Raw genomic sequence first — 19589 nt, forward strand, 5'->3', positions numbered from 1 at the left:
ATAGACCCAAAATATTCATTGTCTATTCATACGGGCCTATTACTTTGCTTTGGTTATTCATGAATCTACTGGAATTTGCAATGTGTGGGCAAAGCAAAGATTGGGTCCAATTTAAAAAAGCAAAGCAAATATTAATACTTAAAAATATATATTGAGAGAGATAGGCCAACTAAGCATATATGTAGCACTAAATAATATAAAATACATTAATAATATATAAATGTGTATCAGTAAATTGAATCACCTTAGGATTCTACTTAGAAATTCTTCCCTAACATAGGAAATTGGTAAAGAAAGAAAGAATGTCAATGGGTCCATATATGGATTGCAGGTAATCTTAATGGTGGTATATTTTATAACTTGATCCTTTATCTAAATTCCACCATCTATAAGAAATGTAAGAAAAGACTGATGAAGCAACAAGCTCAGTTAATGTTCTCAGAACAAAAATGCCATATGGTCCTTTCCTTGGCTAAGACAAACCTTCAACAATCTGACTTGGTCAAAAAGAGGGACTAAGAAAGAAAACTGTCCCAATCTTGGTTTAGGGCAATACTTGCTGCACGGTGCAATTCCCTCCCCTTCTGAGATCTCTCTAACATCCCTGATAGAAATCTGGAGTACTCGCTTTGTCAGATTGTAACAAAATTAAGAAGCCTTACAGAGAAATTAGAATTACCTACCCAATTAACCTTGAGTCTCGTGTTATTAAAGCAGACATTTGAAGGCACAAAGGCCTTAGACCAGCCTTATGACCAGCCTGATACTTTTTAAGTCAAACATTCTGGAAATCATTGAATTGTCTTTCTTGGAAGCCTTTTTCCTTTACTGGCAACTTTGAGATAGAACTTTGGCATGTGCTTTAAAATTAGGTGCAAGTAAATAACAAAAAAATCAAAACACCAATTACACAAACCCCCACAAAACCCCAGAATTTTTCAGTCTTTAGTAATTGCCATGAGAGGGCAGTAGAAACACAAGAAGAGAACACATCCAGTATTTGGAAATTAGCTCACAATGTTGAGAATCTCTGCATTTTACAAATAAAATTGTAGGAATGTGTTCCAGTCGTCTAATGTTGGATAAATAACCATGCCAAACTGAGTTGCCTAAAATAACAACCATGTTGTTATTATGACTATGTCCATGGATTCTGTAGGTGAGGCATTTAGACAGAGCACAATGGGGATAATTTGTTTTGCTCCCAGAGTCTGGGGTTGCAGATAGGAGGACTCAAACAGCCTGTGATCACTCAAATGGCTATAGGCTGATATCATTTGGTGAATTTTTTACTTGCAGGTGTAATGCCTAGCCTGGGATGACTCAAAGGCGGGGCTCCACTGGGATTTCCCACTGGTACCTATACAAAACCTCCCTCTCCATGTAACTCTGGCTTCCTCACAGGGGGAGGTAGGGGGCTGCCTTAAGATTGTCAGAATCCTTGCAAGGCAGTGTAGAGCTCCAAAAAAAGACAGTATTCTTGTAAATGAGGCAGAAGGTGCACTGTGTCTTCCCACCTACCCTCAGAAATCCTGAGGTGACACCTCCTCTGCAGTCTTTCTCTTACTAGCGAGTCACTAAAACTATCCAGATTCAGGAGGAAGAGCATTAGACCCTACTCATCTTTCTCTAAAAGAAATGTCAAAGAATTTGCAGCCATCTTTAAAACTGCCACAGAATGTGGAATGTAAAATATTTCTAAGACATCCTCAGGCCCTTTCAATACTGGAGATATCTCATTTGAATTTGGGTTGCAATATTTTGAGGTGGACAGTACATCTCAGGACAAAAAGGGATAGAATTTCTCAGTGGCAGAAAAGAAATACACTATTACAATTCTGGTTTATAAAATGTAAAATGTCTAGAAATGTCTCTGTCTTCATACATTCTATTTTTAATAGCTTAATAAATAAAAATTTCCTGCAATGTGGTGTGAGAGATCTTGATTCTGTGATTCCCTCATTTCACTTCTTACAGGAAACAAGGGTGCGGGCCAAATGTGAGTGACAAGTGGCAATGAGGGAAAAGCTATTATACTAGTAACTTTAAAAGATATATATATTTTTTGTATAGTATCCTTGGTTTATGGCCAAGACATTAGGTCCTTGGAAGTTTTCAAACAGCAGGCTTTAATTACCAAAATTAAGATAAATTTGTCTAATTGTAAATAAAATCAGACTAGAGGAAAGTAATGACTTAAGGTAATACATAACTTTGATTCACAACATACAAAAGATTGTCACCTCATGCTCTGCCATTGAAGCTTATGAAGAACTGAGCCTGGACAGGTTTATGGTATTTTTTTTCTTTTTCATTCTTTGTCATTCACTATAGTGAATGACAAACTGTACATAAAAGGGTTGAAGATGTTAATGTAAGAAATTATTTCACACTAGTATCATGATATATTTCACTCTTCAACTCAAACTTGACTATTTTTGTTGTTTGGTCACTTAGAGTTCAAATATATCATAGGATGAGATACGCTTGTGTTGGTTTGCCATTGAAACTAGTTTCCTTGCATTCTCACAAAACACTTATTTGTAGTGCATTGTTCCCCTACCCTTCAGGTGGGACCGTTCAGTCTGTTACTCTAATTTCTCAATGTTCAGATCCAAGAAACAGAAGAATGCAGTGAGTAGATCAAAAATAAATACCCGGGCGCCTGGGTGGCTCAGTTGGTTAAGCGACTGCCTTCGGCTCAGGTCATGATCCTGGGAGTCCCGGGATTGAGTCCTGCATCGGACTCCCTGTTCAGCAGGGAGTCTGCTTCTCCCTCTGATCCTCCCCCCTCCCATGCTCTCTCTCTCTGTCTCATTCTCTCTCTCAAATAAATAAATAAAATCTTTAAAAAAAAAAAAATTCCCACCTATCTGTAATTTCTCATCTACTCTTTGTCCTTCACAAACTCAAGTGATACTTAAGCAAAGAATAAAGCGTATTCAGGGGCACCTAGGAGGCTCAGTCGGTTAAGCATCTGCCTTCAGCCCAGGCCTGGGACCGAGCCCCGCATGGGGCTCCCTGCTCAGCAAGGAGCCTGCGTCTCCCTCTCCCTCTGCCTGCTGCTCCCCCTGCTCATGCTCTCTCTCTCTGTCAAATAAATAAATAAAATCTTAAAAAAAAAAAAAAAAGAAGAATGCTTATTCCTCTATGTCTGTTTGGAAGTAATGATGGGCTAAGCATTCTGTCCTGCAGAGCAAAACAGAAAAGAAACATTGCTGATCTGTGGTGCAGTGTATTAGGGGCACAGCTAAAATTAAAATCAGAGTGTCTGGGCTCTTGATTTTGTGGGATTACAAATTGCTTTGTTGCTGAGGATATTAAAAAGTTGAAACAGGAGTCTACCTAACCGATCCCAGCCTGACTGACAAGCAGGATTTGAGAGACTAATGGTGCCATTTGATGTGAGGCATAGCCCAGAAGCCAAATGAGAGAAGGATGATTGGTATGGGTTCACACCCACCAGGCAGCAGCATCACTTTGAAGGTTTTCAGTTGATTTTATTGTTGATGAAAATCAAATTGCCATGAAATCAGAAAGGATTTACTAAAGTAGCCATCACCAAATACAGAAGATATATTATAAAATAGAAACCTGCACATGATATTAGCACATCAAAGAGAGAAAGGCTTGCCTAGAGAATTATCACACATTTTCAAATAAAACTCCAACAAACAGCACTATACTTTTAACATATAATCACCAGCATGTTTTAAGACTGCATTCCATAATTTCAACCAAGCTTATTAACAGAAATGTCAGAACACCTTTCATTACAACATAATTTATTTGCAACATGTCTATTTGTGATTTCCATTTAAGGACAATGGAGGTAGGCAAGAAATTTACTTTGAGGCTTCCCTGCTGTTATCTCACTCTTATCTGGGTGTGTTCAGCTTTTGTCTGATCTTCTCTAACCTCGCAAACCTTTTTTCTTGAAGATAATATGTTTGTTCCTCACTCTTTTCAAAGATAAGCCTGCAGACCACTGCTTCCTCTGTTCTCCCTCACCAATCTCTGCCATCAGCATCACTAAAAATAGCAACACTCTATCTGAAGCTACAGTAAGTTACCCCTGAAGATTGCTCAGAAGCAACTGCTAGGGGAAAAAAAAAGAAGAAGAAGCAACTGCTAGAGAAGCCGGCAGCTGCGTGGTTATTTAGAACTGGCTGGCCATATGGTGTATGAAGGATTCAGACTTCAAAGAAATTTCTGAACTGCCAGTTAATTTCCTGAGATATTTTGAAATATTGCAAACATACTGTATATATTACTTTCTAATTTTCTGTAAGAATATGTTTATCATCACCATTTAAAAGTTAGCTTCTGTTCAAGCATTCCTGGATAGTTCTTGGTAAAATGTGAGTTCACATATTGAGTGATCTGACCAGTATGGGAATAAAATATTGAATATAAGGTAGGATTTTGCTACTGGTATTACCTTGGATATTACCACATCTCATTTTGTTTGGGTTTTTGTTTTCTCTCTCTGCTCACAGAGTTACTGGCTAGGTGTAGCTAAAAGAAAAGGAATGCTTCCCCCCAAGCCCACCAAAACCAAAGTAAGACAAATAAAAATATTGAACTTGTTAGAATCTTCTTACTACACCAAACCACCAAAACTATTTTCTATATCATGCAATTTTATAATGATCTTATAACAACTCTTGAAACTTCATGCTTTTCTAAGGATGAAGTAGTCTTCTTACATTTGTAAAAATTAAATTAAATGAGAATGTCACTCTCTCCACCTTCTAATTCAATGATTGATACTTTCTTAACTTTTTTTTTTTTTTAAAGAAAGTGTGAAACAGATCAGGATGTTTAATTAAATTAAAAGTTTTGTGAGGGCTTGACTCCTGTCTAATACTTATTTTCTACATAACATAATATGTAATCTACAGTTGAGCACATAGCAGATGTGTAAGAAATGCTTTTGCATAGTTATTTCATCCTGATTTAGATAGCTATCCAAATATCTCCTTTCTATCATGAAACAAAGACCAAGTTTAAGACATACATTGTGTGGCATCTTAATAGCAGAGCCAACATAGAAAAACAATCTGTATTACTTTAATACATAATAATTATTAAAATTGTTTATAAGTGAATGTTTATTCACTTACTTATTGTCTGTCTCTCCCATTGGATTGTAAACTCTAGGAGGAGAAAAATTTTTGTCATATTCATTACCATGGACTAAAATTACAGATGACACACAGTGTGACACAGCAATAAATACGTCTGCAATTAATGCATGAATATATTCCTGTATAAACACATACACACATATATATTTCCACTGAAGAATCAGATAAGTTTTATTTATTTGTTAGAAGAACAAAATCACATATAAAATCTTCCTTCCTGATCAGATCATGTTGCAGAGAGGTAAAATAGCAGCACAGTGATCAATATTTTACCAAGGATTTATTTTTATTTTAATCAAATGTTTCCTAAGGTAAATTTTTGCATATCTGTGTCTGTGGTTTTATTTCAGCTGTGTGCCCACCACCCTTGGCAATTAAGGTCTTATTCAGAGTCTATAAAACATAGTGTATAGTGCAATACATTATTATTATTATATGTTTTCATTTTCTTTCATTTTGTAAAGGAACAATGAAAATGCTTGAAGGATGGACAAACATGATTGATCACCCAAAAAGTAATCAGTGAGAAGCTGGATTTTAAGTAACAGCTAATATCAGTAAATTAAACCTAATGGAAACTTAATAGAACTAAATGCGTTTCCAACTAGATTTTCAAATACTTATGCTGGTTCCTAACATGCTCACAGGGAAAAAGAAATCCAATGTAAAGCTCTGTGGACAGAAAAAAAAAAATTCCAAGTATATGGGAATAAACAATAAACACCCATTTGCTTTGAAAGGTATGGAGTGCCTACACAGATGTTCTGGGTATGTGAAGCTGACTACTTTATTTCTCTGGCTGGTAGGAATGTACAGTTTAATGAGAGAAACAAAATTTCAACAAAATATGTTAAGTGATGAGAGGATTTAGCCTATCAAAGGAGTTTCAGAAAAGCGCCATTGGGGAGATGATGCCTGATCTAAATCTTAAAAAGGTGTGAAAAAAAAAAAAACAGTATGAAGTATACACTGTAAGATATGAGATATCTGTTTGGTGACATTTCCTACTATAACTTTCTTCAAGATTTCACATTAATAGTTAAAAGAGAGAACACCTAAACAATTTTCCTAAGTAATTCCCATAATCAGAAATAACAGTTTGAACATTTTATTTTCCATGGTAACATATCAAATCAGAAAAGCATGGCCTGGTCAAATAAAAAGTACCCTAATACATCCACCCTTTCTCAATGAATTTTAAAAGATCCTTTATGAATAAATCTCTATAAACGGTTATTTTTCCAAAACAATGAATTTTAACACAGAGAAAATTGCTATCACTTTATAAAATGGGAAAATGATGTAGTTCAGATGTGAAATAAATCATTTCAAACATCAAAGTTCATATATTTCTCAGCTTATTTGTTCTTTTGGGGTCAGATGAATTGTTTAACATGACTGAAACATTTCAGAAAATAAGTGGAATTCTCTAAGATTTGCAGATAAGTATTTGAAATTGCTTCGGGTAAGAGGATCAGAGTGAAATGGTGCATAGAGATAAAAAGAGAATGATACAATGGATGTGATTAGGTGACATAGTTGAAGAGAGAAAAGGGATCCAGACAGGGAATTAAAGAAAATGAGCATAGACATATAGAAACATCCTACAGAGGACACAGAAAAAGTAAGGAGATTTAGCAACAACCTACACAAAGGACCAAAAAGAATAAAGATGTAGAATTACATGTTCTGGGCGGAGGGGGGAAGAAGGGTAATTGATTTTTATGAAAATAGAGGAATTGACTGAGAGTGCAACAAGGTGGTCCCAGAAGGTGAAAATCGTAGGAAACAATGGAAGAACAGTGCAGATGTGCTTGTAAATTTGGCACTGAGTATAAGTTTGGCCCTGTATGTGTTAAAAATCAAATTCAAAGTTCAGTACCTTTGCTTTATCTCTCATTGATCCTTTGCCCAGGATAGACATTTTAGCACCTGTTTCTTCCTGTAGTCTCTTCAAGGAATTTCCTCTTGGTCCAAGCAATTTCCCCACAAAATTGAACTAGGAAACAAAATCAAGAAAATTCTGTTTTAAAGTGGAAAAAAATAATAATTTGCACCAAAAATAAATGATGGGTTATGGGCTTTTCAAACTTTAGCATGCAGAAGAGAGTTATGCCATTCACACACATAGACACACACACGAAACTATTTCAGACCTCTAATCTAGGATCCATTTTAAAAAGGAGACCTTTTCTAAAGATTGCCAAAATCAATAATATGTTGACTATATCATATATAGTACTTACATAATCAAATAAATAGATCACTTATAAGAAAGAAATTAAGGAGAACTATGGTTTACCAAATTTCTAAAGGCTTTTTCTCTCCAGATTATTGAAAAAAAATTATTTTAGACTATGCACCTTCAAAATTGCAAAGGTTAATATTTTAAATAGATTTTTAAGATTTTATTTATTTATTTTTGAAAGAGTGAGCGAGAGAAAGAGAGAGAGAGAGCATGAGCAGGGGGAGGGAGAGGGAGAAGCAGACTCCCCTGCTGAGCAGGGAGCCTGATGGCCTGACGTGGGGCTGGATCCCAGCACCCCAGGATCATGACCTGAGCCACAGTAGATGCTTAACCAACTGAGCCACCCAGGTGCCCCTTAAGTAGATTTTTAAAATAAAATTTAATATTCATTTTTGTTAAGTATTATCTGTGCCTATAACATTCTATTCCAAATTTCATGACTAGGCATAAAACGATTCAATTATTCTTCAATCTTACATTCTCTCTGTTAAAGAGCTGTTCTAAGGATCAGAAAATAAAAGATGTGATCACATATACAGAAAACTTTAAAACACTACTGATACCACATATATACAAAACAATTTGTTTGTTAGATTTGTTAGATTCCACTGTTATAAAACTCTAGAGGCCAAAATAATATATGGTGTTAGAATTCCTAAGAGTGGTTGCCTGTGGAAACTAGAAGGCCAGGTTTGGACTTGCTGGAAAGTGGCATGAAGGAAACATCTGGGGTGATGGAATTGTTCTCTATTTTGCTGAAAGTATAGGTAGATTTTTGTCAAAACTCATCAAGTCGTACACTAAAACCTGTACATTTCACAGTATGTAAATAGGACTTCAATTAAAAATGGAGGGGAAATTATTTTTAAAATAATATCATAATGAAATGTCCTACAAAGAAATACTAACAATCCCAGGTAGTTGTACAAAGGAATATTACTAGACCTTTAGAAAATATATCATGATTTCAATCTAGGCAGTTGTTGGAGGAGTCATCGACAAGATGTGACTGCTGATTGACCCCACCACCTGGATTTCGGCAACCAGAGGCTCTTTACCCCCTCACTTGTCCTTGGAATTTATGTTCTGCCCACTGATGCCACAATAGGAGCCACTTCAAGGACACAGCGTTGAGAAATAGTGATATATTATGGAGACCATCTGGACAGTATACATGACTGAACCCTATTAAGGTCTTTATATAAACTCTGAAGATTCTGGTGGGCAGGTGCTGAGATCTACTCATTTCGCAGCCACCCAAGACAAGCCTCATCTATAAGTTCCCTTGCTTATTAAACTTTTCAACTACCAATCTGCAGTGGCCTGCCTCTTTCTTCAGTCTGTTCTTGCCCTCCGTGTATGGGGGCTAGGTTTGAAATTCACCCAGGAAATTCCTGAGGTTGTGAGCTAATAGCAGACTATCCAAGAAAGAAATGGAGAAATATCTCTTTACTCAGTTAGCAGGCTAATATCCTTGATAGTAAGAGCAAATCAGAAAAGGAAATTTATAGAGCAAATCCACTCGTGAAACAAAACCCACTTAACAAAACAGTAGCATAACCAAGGCCTGTTGTATATACAAAAAATACATAATGATTGAGTTGTGTTTATCACAGATACATGGGTAGTTTAAGATTTATAACCCCTAATTATAATTCACATATTGGCAATGGAGAAAAAGAGGTTAACATTTTATTTGGACAAAAAAAAAAAAAAGGCTAACATTTTATTTAATAAGAAAAATAATTTTATAAAATTCAATTTCAATCATTATAAAACATCATCTGAAGAATGAAAGAAACGTCCTTAACCCAATAGAAGCTTTCTATTAGAACCAGTAAGAATTGTTTATTTAATAGTAAAATAATACCAAAAACAAGGTAAAGATGCACATTCTCGTTTTATTCAACATTGAAGATTTAAGCCACTGAATAAGATAAATGTTATAAATGTCAGAAAGTAAGAAACAAAATGCCACTCAAGGTTTATATGATTTAAATACATAAAAAGCTCAAAGTAATTTCAGAAAAATCATTAGAATCAGTAAAAGAGCTTAGCAAGGTGTTTTATACAAAATCAATATAAAAAATCAATTGTATTCTGTACATCAGCAACATATAATTAGTAATTTTAAAAAGAGAGAGATGCCATTTATGGCATTAGTAAAAAATAAATAAGATTTTCTAAGAATAAATTTAATTGTGTATAATCAAAACCTTTACAGAGAATATAGAAAAAACATTAATAAAGCTGTCAAATGGATATAAATAGATTGAGAGACAGATTATGTTCATCTACAAGGAGTCTCAATTTCTAGTATTTTCAATTATATCTATAGGTTCTATACAGTTCTAATTAAAATCTAATTAAAATAGGATTTGGATCAACTTACCAATTGGTTGTACAATTTGTATAAAAAGGTCAAAGTCCAAAAATAGCCAAAACATTCAGAAGCAGAAGAACAGGTTAAGGATTATGCCTATCACATACAAAGAGTCATTATAAAGAGTCACTATCATTAATTATGATAGTGTGATTATGTATAGTCCTGGAACACAGTAAGAAAACAGAGCAATGGAATCCAGAATCCAGAAATAGACTCTTATGTTTAAATGATATATGATACAAGGGGCAGTACAGATCACGAAGGCAGAATAATGGCCCCCTAAAGATGTCCATGCCCTAACACCCAGGATCCGTAAATACGTTCTCCTACAAAACGGACTTTGCAACTATGACAAAATTAGGAATCTTGAGATGAAGAGATTATCCTGGATTATCCAGGTGTGCCCAATGTCCTTATAAATTAAAGAAGAAGGTAACAGAGTCAGAGGGAGTGATGCAAGTGTTGGCTTTGAAGTTGGAAGGGAGCTGTGAGCCAAAGAATAAGGGTAGCTTCTACAAGCTGTAGGAGTCAAGGAACAGATTCTCCCTTAAAGCCTCCAGAAGGAATGCAGTTTTACGGACACCTTAATTTTAACCCATGAGAACCATTTTAGACTTCTGACCTTCATAACTGTAAAATAACAAATCTGTTTTGTTTTAAGCCACTAAGTTTGTGTTAACTATTACAGAAATAATAGGAATCTAATATACTAAGGAAAGAAGGGACTATCTAATACAGAGCATGATTGGCTATCCATAGTAAGAATAATGAAATTGCCTCCTACACCATAACAAAAAATATATAAATATAGATGGATTATAGATTTAGAAGTGAAAGGCAAAATTTTAGAATTTCTAACAGAAAAGTATAGGGAAATAATGCCTAAGAGTTCTAAAGCAAGACATTAAAATATGCTAACTGTAAAATAAGTTTGATTAAAAGTAAGAATATCTGCTTATTAAAATATACCACAAAGAAGAGGAAAACATAAGTCACAAATTTGAAAACTATTTACAGTACATGTTACCAATAAAGTATTAGGTTACAAAAACAAGTATAAAGCAGTAAGGAAAAGACAGCGTAAAAGATAAAAGATAAAATCGTGAATGTTATTGAAGAAAGAATTGCAAAAGAAAAATGTATGAAAATTTCAACCTCATTAGAATTTAAACAAAGTTAAGATGATGAGATATCATTTTATGCATACTGTGATGGTAGAAATGAAGAAGTCAGAAACCAAACATGGGTCAGAATGTGGAGCCACAAAGACTCATATATCCTGCTTATAAGAATGTAAAAGATACAACCATTTTGGCATTTTCTTATAGATCTGTAAATGTATTTAACCTATGTCTCAGCAATTCCATTCCTAGGTATATTCTGTAGAGAAGTCTTAGCACATGTACAAGAATATTAAAAGTCTCAAAGCTTGGAAGAGCAAAAATAATTGGGGAAAAGCCATTGATTCAAGAATGGAATGCTGTCAACCCCATACCAACACTTTATGTCTATGTTTCCTAGATCCCCTTCCACATATGCTTCCTTTTGTGGATTTTGTCAATAAAAGGAAATTGCATGAGATGCAGAAGGTGAACATGAATTGGAGTCCAATTTTCTTGGCAAATCATGGTGTTCAGCATGGCTGTTTTACTGACCTCTACATGAGTTCCCACTGTGTGGATACAGGAGTCCCACAGATCTCTCTAAGCTTCCGGTTCTAGGTTCTGGCAAACTTCAGGGTCAAGTCTTCACTGCCCATGGGTGGCAATTTTCCTACAGTCCCATCCCTCATCTCTTCCAACATCATGCTAGTTCTAAATTATAGATTGTAATATTATATAGAAAGTAGATCCTATTTTCCTCCCAGAATCATGACATTGGTACAGATGATTTAGTAAACTGTGACATATTGGTAGTGGAATATTTACAGCAGTGAACATAAATTGCCTGTAACTACATACAATTTCATTATTAAATCCTAGAAATAAAATTTTGAGCTAAAAATTCAAGCTCTAGATATACTACACTATTTTTATAAAACCCAATAAGCAAAATTAATAATGTTTTATTTATGAATAAATGCTTAAGTAGTTAATTTACTCCTCAAATAACAGGTGTAATAATAAATACAAAATTCAAGGCCTTGGTAACGTCTGGGAATGGATAGTAGAGAATGTGATCAAAGGAAAACACACAGGTGATGTCAAGTAATAGATAATATTACAGACTTTAACTTAGGGGTTCATGAGTATCCATTTTATTTTGTTTTATGCTCTACATGAAATTACATATATTCTTTGAATGCATTAAATGTTAAATAACTTAAAAAATCAAACAGATCAATTCCAGTTAAGTAAATTTTGACTGAACTTCTTCAATACTCTGTTACAGAATCTTCTTGCCCCTTACTGGTAGTAGTAAAACATCAAAAAGAAAATACCAAAGCACTCAAAGTGATGTCTCCATTGGGAATGCTTATGACTGAAAGGAAGAGATAGCATTTCACGCAATCCTGGCTGAGGATAGGTTATTGACAAAATACATACATGGGCCATATTCTTGAGAAGTTTCTGTTCCTTGTCTTAGCTATTGTGACACATTTCCCAACACTTCTATTTCAATACAGTGACTTCATTTCTAACCAATGATCAATTTGAAACCAATTGTCTGAAACTGTAAGGGAGATATCCTTTTTTAATTTGTTCACAAACTCTACTTTTTGAAATAGAACACAATCATCCAACAGAATGAAGGTGCTCTATAATCAGAGATTTAACTTAAACTGATGGAAAGTATCTTTTATGAGTAACATTAATTATATAACATTATTTTAAGCATGCAGTCCTTTTAATATGTTTTTAAAATTTGTAAATAGACAATCTACCATTTGCTTTTGCAAACAAGTATTTACTTATCATACTTTAAGCTTGCTCTATTATTTTATTACTTCCCTAATATCTGCAGTTTTTGGAACCAACTGTGAAGAATGGCTCAGAAAACTTTTTTTCCCAATTACTATCTGGATAAGTAAAATGGCCCAACATCAGTGAACAAGTAGAGCGTAATGCTTAAGAGCATGGTTCTGAAGCCAGATCAGTTTGTAAATACATTAGCTACGAAAATTTGGCTGAATTACTTAACTGTCCCTTAGCTTCATTTTTCTTATCTGCAAATGGGGAGAATAAAGATAGTTTACATGCACGTGTATGTCAAATTCATTTATGCTAAGTCACTGAACAGTTGTTTTGCAATAACTTTTATATTCAAAAAGCCTTTTGAGCAATTTTAATCAGATTTTTAATTTTTTTCTAAAAGGAAATATTTAAATCACGTCAAGTACTATTAACCAAAGGAACACATTTCAACGGATTTGTAAAGCTACAAAACATAATTTGTGGCAAAGCAAGTGCTTTTCACAAAACTGGGGACATTTTAAGAAAAGTATTTTAGGGATTTTTTTTAAGTATTTATTTATTTGAGAGAGACAGAGACAGAGATAGTGAGAGAGAGAGAGAGAGCACAAGCGGGAGGAGAGGGAGAAGTGGGCTCCCTGGGTGAGGCTGGATCCCAGGATCCCGGGATCATGACCTGAGCCAAAGGCAGACACTTAACCGACTGAGACACCCAGGCTCCCCTAGGGACATTTTTAACATAGTAAACCCAAGAACAGTTTAAAATTAGGTGAAAATAAACTTCAATAATATTGGGTATATGTATTTCAAAGTTTACCAATTCATCCTCTAAGTATAGGATACCCCAGAATCTACAGTCTCCTTTTATATCCTTTCTTCTCGATTAATGTATGTCTTCATGATTAATAACATTTCATCAATACTTGTATGAAATAAACGTTTTTTTTAAACATGTGGCATTTTTCTAATGAAATGCTTGTAAACTAATTCCAGCAGCTCTGTTTCCTACATAGAATGGCAATTCACCTAGCCTTAGTTCTCTTTTTGTGGACACTAAGATTACATCTGCTTTGTGATGAAAGAGCAGGGTCGATCACTAGGGCCACTTGTGAAGAATCTCTGAACTAAAGTCTCTGCTGTGCTGGCCTCACCTATTCTTTCATATGCCACAACTGGGTCTGAACTCCCTCATTTCCTGATCCTCAAATTACTCTTGTCCTCACATTTCTTTATATTTATATTTGAACACCATTTTCATCTCCATCCTATTCCTGATTTGAGTATAAATCCCCTTCTTAATCAGTAGGAATTGACAGAGCTGCTTGCTGTTCTGTGTTTGGGAATTCAATATTAAGTCATCCTTTAGTATTCTACTCTTGTGTTTGTTGCTATTAAAACAAAGTTAAACAAATCTGGGCAGATTGCACAAAGAGAGACCACAGTTGCAGATCAGAAAATATTCTTCCTGTATAAATAGACAGGAAAAGACAACACTTCAGGTACTCATCTCAGCAATCATCAAAGGACATTGGTGAGCAAGGGAACAGAGCTTTATTCAACCACAAAAATATCAAGCTATGTCTGTAGAATTAAATAATACCATTTGGAATTTACAGAGAACTCTATCAAAGAAGACCACTTTCAATTTAACAAAATGACAATGATGAGTATTCAAGAAAATGATGGTGGGGAGAGAGTGTTTTAGAATTAACTATAATATCAATACATTGTCATAAACTAAATGTCATTCAAAAACATATTTATATAAAATCAAGGATGGAATCAATTCAGTTCTTTATTAAACACATTGGTTTAGCACCCAGAACTTGTAAAATGTAGGAGGATACAAAGCGAACCAGATATAAATACTTCTTTCAGGAAACTTATTCGGGGAAAAGGGAATGTATCTTAACTGTTAAAATTTTTAAAAGAAGCTGGTAAATGCCATAACAGAAGTACATTAAGTGTTGCAAGAATTCAAAGGAAGAAGAATTTGTTTCCATATTGGGAATGTTAGAAAGTTTGATGTTTTTGCTGAATCTTGAACAGGGAGGCAGAAGCTGGACATGGAAAAAAGGCAGGGACATAAGAAAGCTCAAAAAAGGAGATTGGGAAAGATGTAGTGGAGTGGGGAGAAACTAAAGATGGAGGTGCCCATTGGAAGTTGGTGCAACCTTGATAAATGATAATGGAGCATAAAATGGCAATCATTGAAAATAGAAGAGAGGAAGTGAAAGAGAGACTGGGTAGTACCCTCAATAAGACCTGGCAATTTATTCAATTGGGGGAATACGAAGGAAGGGGAGTGAATTAGTAATCAAAATATAGTCTACATCCAGAGGATTGAAAATATATTGTATCATTAATAAAACTATGGAAGACAGGAGCAAAAGTTGTAGAGGGAAATTTGTGGTATATTCTATTTTGGATGCCCTCCAAATGGAGAAATCTAGTAGCCACATAGGGATAGACACTGAGAGAGAAATATGAAAATATAGGTCTAGCAATTTTCTACATAGAAGTGCTACTTAATGTCAAGAAATTACTAAGGGAGAGGGACAAAGAAAAAAAAAAAAAAAAAAAAGCCCAGGAGAGAAGTCTGAGGAGCATTTACATTTAGAAGAGAAAATAAGGAAGAGGGGCAAAGGACTAGTTTCTGGAGGAATACAAGAAGATGAGGAAAACAAAAGAAAGCTAGATTTTTTAAAATAAATCACTTAATCCCCAAATACATATCAAGTGACAATTATGCACCAAGAATCATGCTAGGAGAAGTTTAGAATTCCACGGAAATGTGAAGCTGGAGTCATTAGAAAACTCTTCCTGGGACCTACCATTGAAACAGAGATGGGATGTATGGAGAGCTGGGGCAGGGGCCAAAGATGAGGGAGTTCTAATGGAGACTTTCCAGGCAGAAGGAATAATATATGAGAAAACCCCAAGAACATGACAAGTTTTGATAAACTGCAAGAAATTCCCTTTGGAGGTGTAAGACATGAGGCTGGAAGGGAGACAGACATAGAGAAAATATTTAGGTACTTATGACCCTGTTGAGAATTTTGATCTGAGGTAAAAGCCGTGTAAAGCATCTGAAGCATCTAACCTGGCAAAGGGTGGAGGATGGGGGAAGTGAACTATGGCATGACCAACTTTTACTCTCAAGGCATCTTGCTGACTGAGACGTGAGGAATGGAAGGAGTAAGTCAAGAGATGGAGAAATGAGGAAGTAATAATTTTAGCATAGACTACAGATGGAGGTAGACTAGACTGAGAAGAACAACCCATTCATTGGATTTAGCAATTAGGAACAATTTTGATTCTGTGCTAAAATACCAATCATTATAGTAGATTTCATCTCAGAATTTACTCAACATTTCAAAATACAACAGTAAATGTCAACACATACATGAATTAGAAGAGTTTAAATAAAAAGGCCTACCAAAAATATAAGCAGCAATTACTTTTGCTTGCCATGAGATCCCAAATTCCCACTGGGGATTACACTCTTTAGAGGGAAGTATTTGAATTTGAAGGAAGCATACATAGTTGGAAAAGAAGAATCCGTTTATACCAAGTATAAAAATGTGAGTCCTTTAAAATGTGGTGATTTGGTATACCTTGCACTTAATCAGTATTAGTCTCTGAAGTTTCCAAATAACATTAGCTAGGTTAAAAAACCACCCAACATTTTACCATTTTACAGGATAGTCCGTGTTTTATAGACACAGTAAAAAAACTTGAGAATATGCTGATAAAAACGATTGGACGTGAATTTTAGTAACATAAATAATTTAACAATTTTAAATTTTAATAATTTTAATAATGTAAATAATTTAATAATTTTAAACACATATACAATTCATGTCCCATTTGTTCTGCTATAAATAATTCTTTACTATAAATGTTTCAGCATTTATGTGTGTAAATCATATTCTGCTTTCACAGACAACTGAAGAGCCTTTGGTCATGTTTTAAATGTTTTTCATCCTGCGTGGAACATCCTTAAATGTTTTCTGAGCCATGTCTTTGCTGTATTTATACAACTCTAGGGGCACCTTCTCCAAGCTCAAGTTATTTTTATTTGGAAAGATACATTTAAATCACCATCATTAAGTGAAAAGTATCATTAACAAACAGCCCTAATCTGAATTATAACCACAGTTCAAACCCAAACACTAACTTGTTCAGCATGTACAACTGTCTGAATAAAAGTTTCTAGAGTACTATACGATGAGATTATCATACAGTCATTTGTAGAGATAGTACAGTGACACATAGGAACATAATTTTTTTATTTGCATCTTGGAACTTTTAGTACTTAAAAGATATTTCTTCGGCTTTTCAAATAGTCATTAAAATAACACTTTAAGTCAGCTATATTCTTATACTTTAGAATTTTAAAAATCTTTAAATAAACCACAATGGTGCCATCATATAGAATCCTGAATTTCTGAAGTAAATCTTTTATTTAAATGTCATATAAGTCTCTTGTAAGCTGTGTTTACATGTCTACATTACAGATGTTTGTTCTTTACAGGACTTGTTCCTGTCTATACCATGTCATGAAATCAATATATGAGCTTATGCTTGATAAGGACATAATCATTCAAGAAATGCTTATGGAATATTTGCTATGTGCCAGGCACTGTCCTAGACACCGGGGATAGAGAAGCACATGAAACAAAGTTCTTTGACCCTAGTGAGTTTACATTCTAAATATATATTTAGGGGCACCTGGCTGGCTCAGTTTGTAGATCGTGTGCATCTTGACCTCAGGGTTGTAAGTTCAAGCCCCATGTTGGGTGTGGAGATTACTTAAAAATAAAATCTTTAAAACAAACAAACATACATTTATTTCCAACTTAAAACAGCTAATTGCTTTTCTGTTTCCTAGATGCTATCTAGTTTTTTCAAGGTTCCGGCTGCTCAAAAATCAACTATTGTATTGTTTAGTATTTTCTTGTATATAATATGGATAGTCCTAATCATTCTAGAAGGATATGTCTTAATTCCCTAAGGGTAGATATTAATTCAGTAGTAGAGTAAGAAGAAAGTTAATTTGATTTACTCATTTAAATAGCATTAATTTGATCAACATTGGTTAAAAGATTGGGTACTGTGAGCAACTCCTCACCCGACTATAGGTAGTATTCCTACCTGCTTTTCTGAAATCCTCAACTGTGAAACAGATATGGATCTGTTAGAAAAGAAAACAGGAAATCCAAATTTCAAGTCCTTCTTCATACCCATTTAGTGGTATTAGGAAATATAAAAGTTACTGTATATTTGAAAGGAAACTTCTATACCAGAAGCAGAAACAAAATATATTAAACTCAATGATTCTTCTGCCTGGACTTGATTCTTTTAAGCCAATGGACTCTGTCCAAGCTAACGACTTTTTTAAAAAAGATTTTATTTATTTCTTTGAGAGAGAGAAGCAGACTCACCATCGACTGAGAGAAGAATCCGATGAAGGGCTCCATCCAAGGACCCTGAGATCATGACCTGAGCCAAAGGCAGCCGCTTAACTGACTGAGCCACCCAGGCACCCCCAAGCTAAAGACTATCTTAAGAGTCCTGCTGATAACTAAGGAGGGCACGTGTTGTGATGAGCACTGGGTGTTATACGCAACTAATGAATCGTTGAACACTACATCAAAAACTAATGATGTACTATATGTTAGCTAATTGAACATAATAATAAAAAGTAAATAAAAAAATGGAAAAAAAAAGAGTCCTGCTGATAAATTTAAAATTGCCATGGTTGTCCAGTCCTCATTATATGACATGCCTCCTTCAGAAATGTCAACTATTGATTTGAGTATTTTGAACATATTTATTAAGATATAATTCACACATCATAAAATTCATCCATTAAAAGTGTACAATTCATTTTTTAGTATACTCACAGTATATTTTTTAGTATATTCGTATTTAATATATTCATAGTATAGTCACAGGGATGTGTAACCATTGTCAAAATTGAATCTTAGAATGTTGGAGTCCTCCTTTAAAGAAACCCCACATCCATTAGAGTTACTCCCTATTACATCCCTAAACCTAGATAACCATAAATCTACCTCTGTCTCTACAGATTTGCCTGGTCTGCACATTTCATATAAATGGGGTCATACAATACACTGTCTTTAATGACTGACTTTTTTCACTTAGTATAATGTCTTTAAGGTTCATCCATGTTTTAGTTCTTTCTTTTTATTGTTGAATAATATCCCATTGTATTGAGTATCATGTTAACTATACATTTTCCATAGTTGCCCTCTTTCACATTGAGAATATTCCTTTATAATCTTAGTTTGGTGGGTGGTTGTTTGTTTTTTAATCAGGAAAGAGTGTTGGATTCTGTCAATGCTTTTTCTGCATCTGTTGAAATGATCATATGGTTTTGTCCTTTATTAATTGTGATAATGTATTACGTTAATTGATCTACAGATGTTAAACCAACTTGGATTCTTAGAATTAGTTATTTTTCAGAGTGTACAATCCTTTCCATATATTGCTGGATTTGGTCTGTAGTATTTCACTGAAAATTTTCTGCATCTAGAAAATACCAGATATTTTTCTTTTGCTGCCTTTGTCTAGAATAGACAGAATGATGGCTTTATAAAATGGTTGGGAAGTGTTCCCTCTTTTTCTAATCTTTGGAAAAGCTTAGGAAACTTGAAATTGATTTTTTTGAATGCTTAGTAGAATTCATCAGTGAACAATCTGAACCTGGGATACTCTTTGTGAGAAGTTTTTAGTTACTAATTTTAATCTGTACTTGCCATAGTTTTACTCAGATTTTCTATTTCTTCTTGAGTCCTTTTTGATAAATTTGCATCTTTCTAACAATTTGTCCATTTCACCTAAGCTACTTAATTTGTTAGCATACA

General features: G+C 34.5%; 1 protein-coding gene across 1 annotated transcript in view; it reads right to left on the reverse strand.

The window, feature by feature from the left end:
- The window catches only part of KHDRBS2 (KH RNA binding domain containing, signal transduction associated 2), a 575928-nt gene that overhangs the window by 352419 nt on the left and 203920 nt on the right, over positions 1 to 19589 (reverse strand). Inside the window, exon 3 of the mRNA XM_034990634.1 lies at positions 7033 to 7149. Coding sequence (XP_034846525.1) covers positions 7033 to 7149 — 117 coding nt within the window. The remainder of the gene's footprint in view (positions 1 to 7032; positions 7150 to 19589) is intronic.

Source organism: Mirounga leonina, unplaced genomic scaffold, assembly GCF_011800145.1.
Source record: "Mirounga leonina isolate KUSES-001 unplaced genomic scaffold, KU_Mleo_1.0 Mir_53, whole genome shotgun sequence".
NCBI lineage: Eukaryota > Metazoa > Chordata > Mammalia > Carnivora > Phocidae > Mirounga > Mirounga leonina.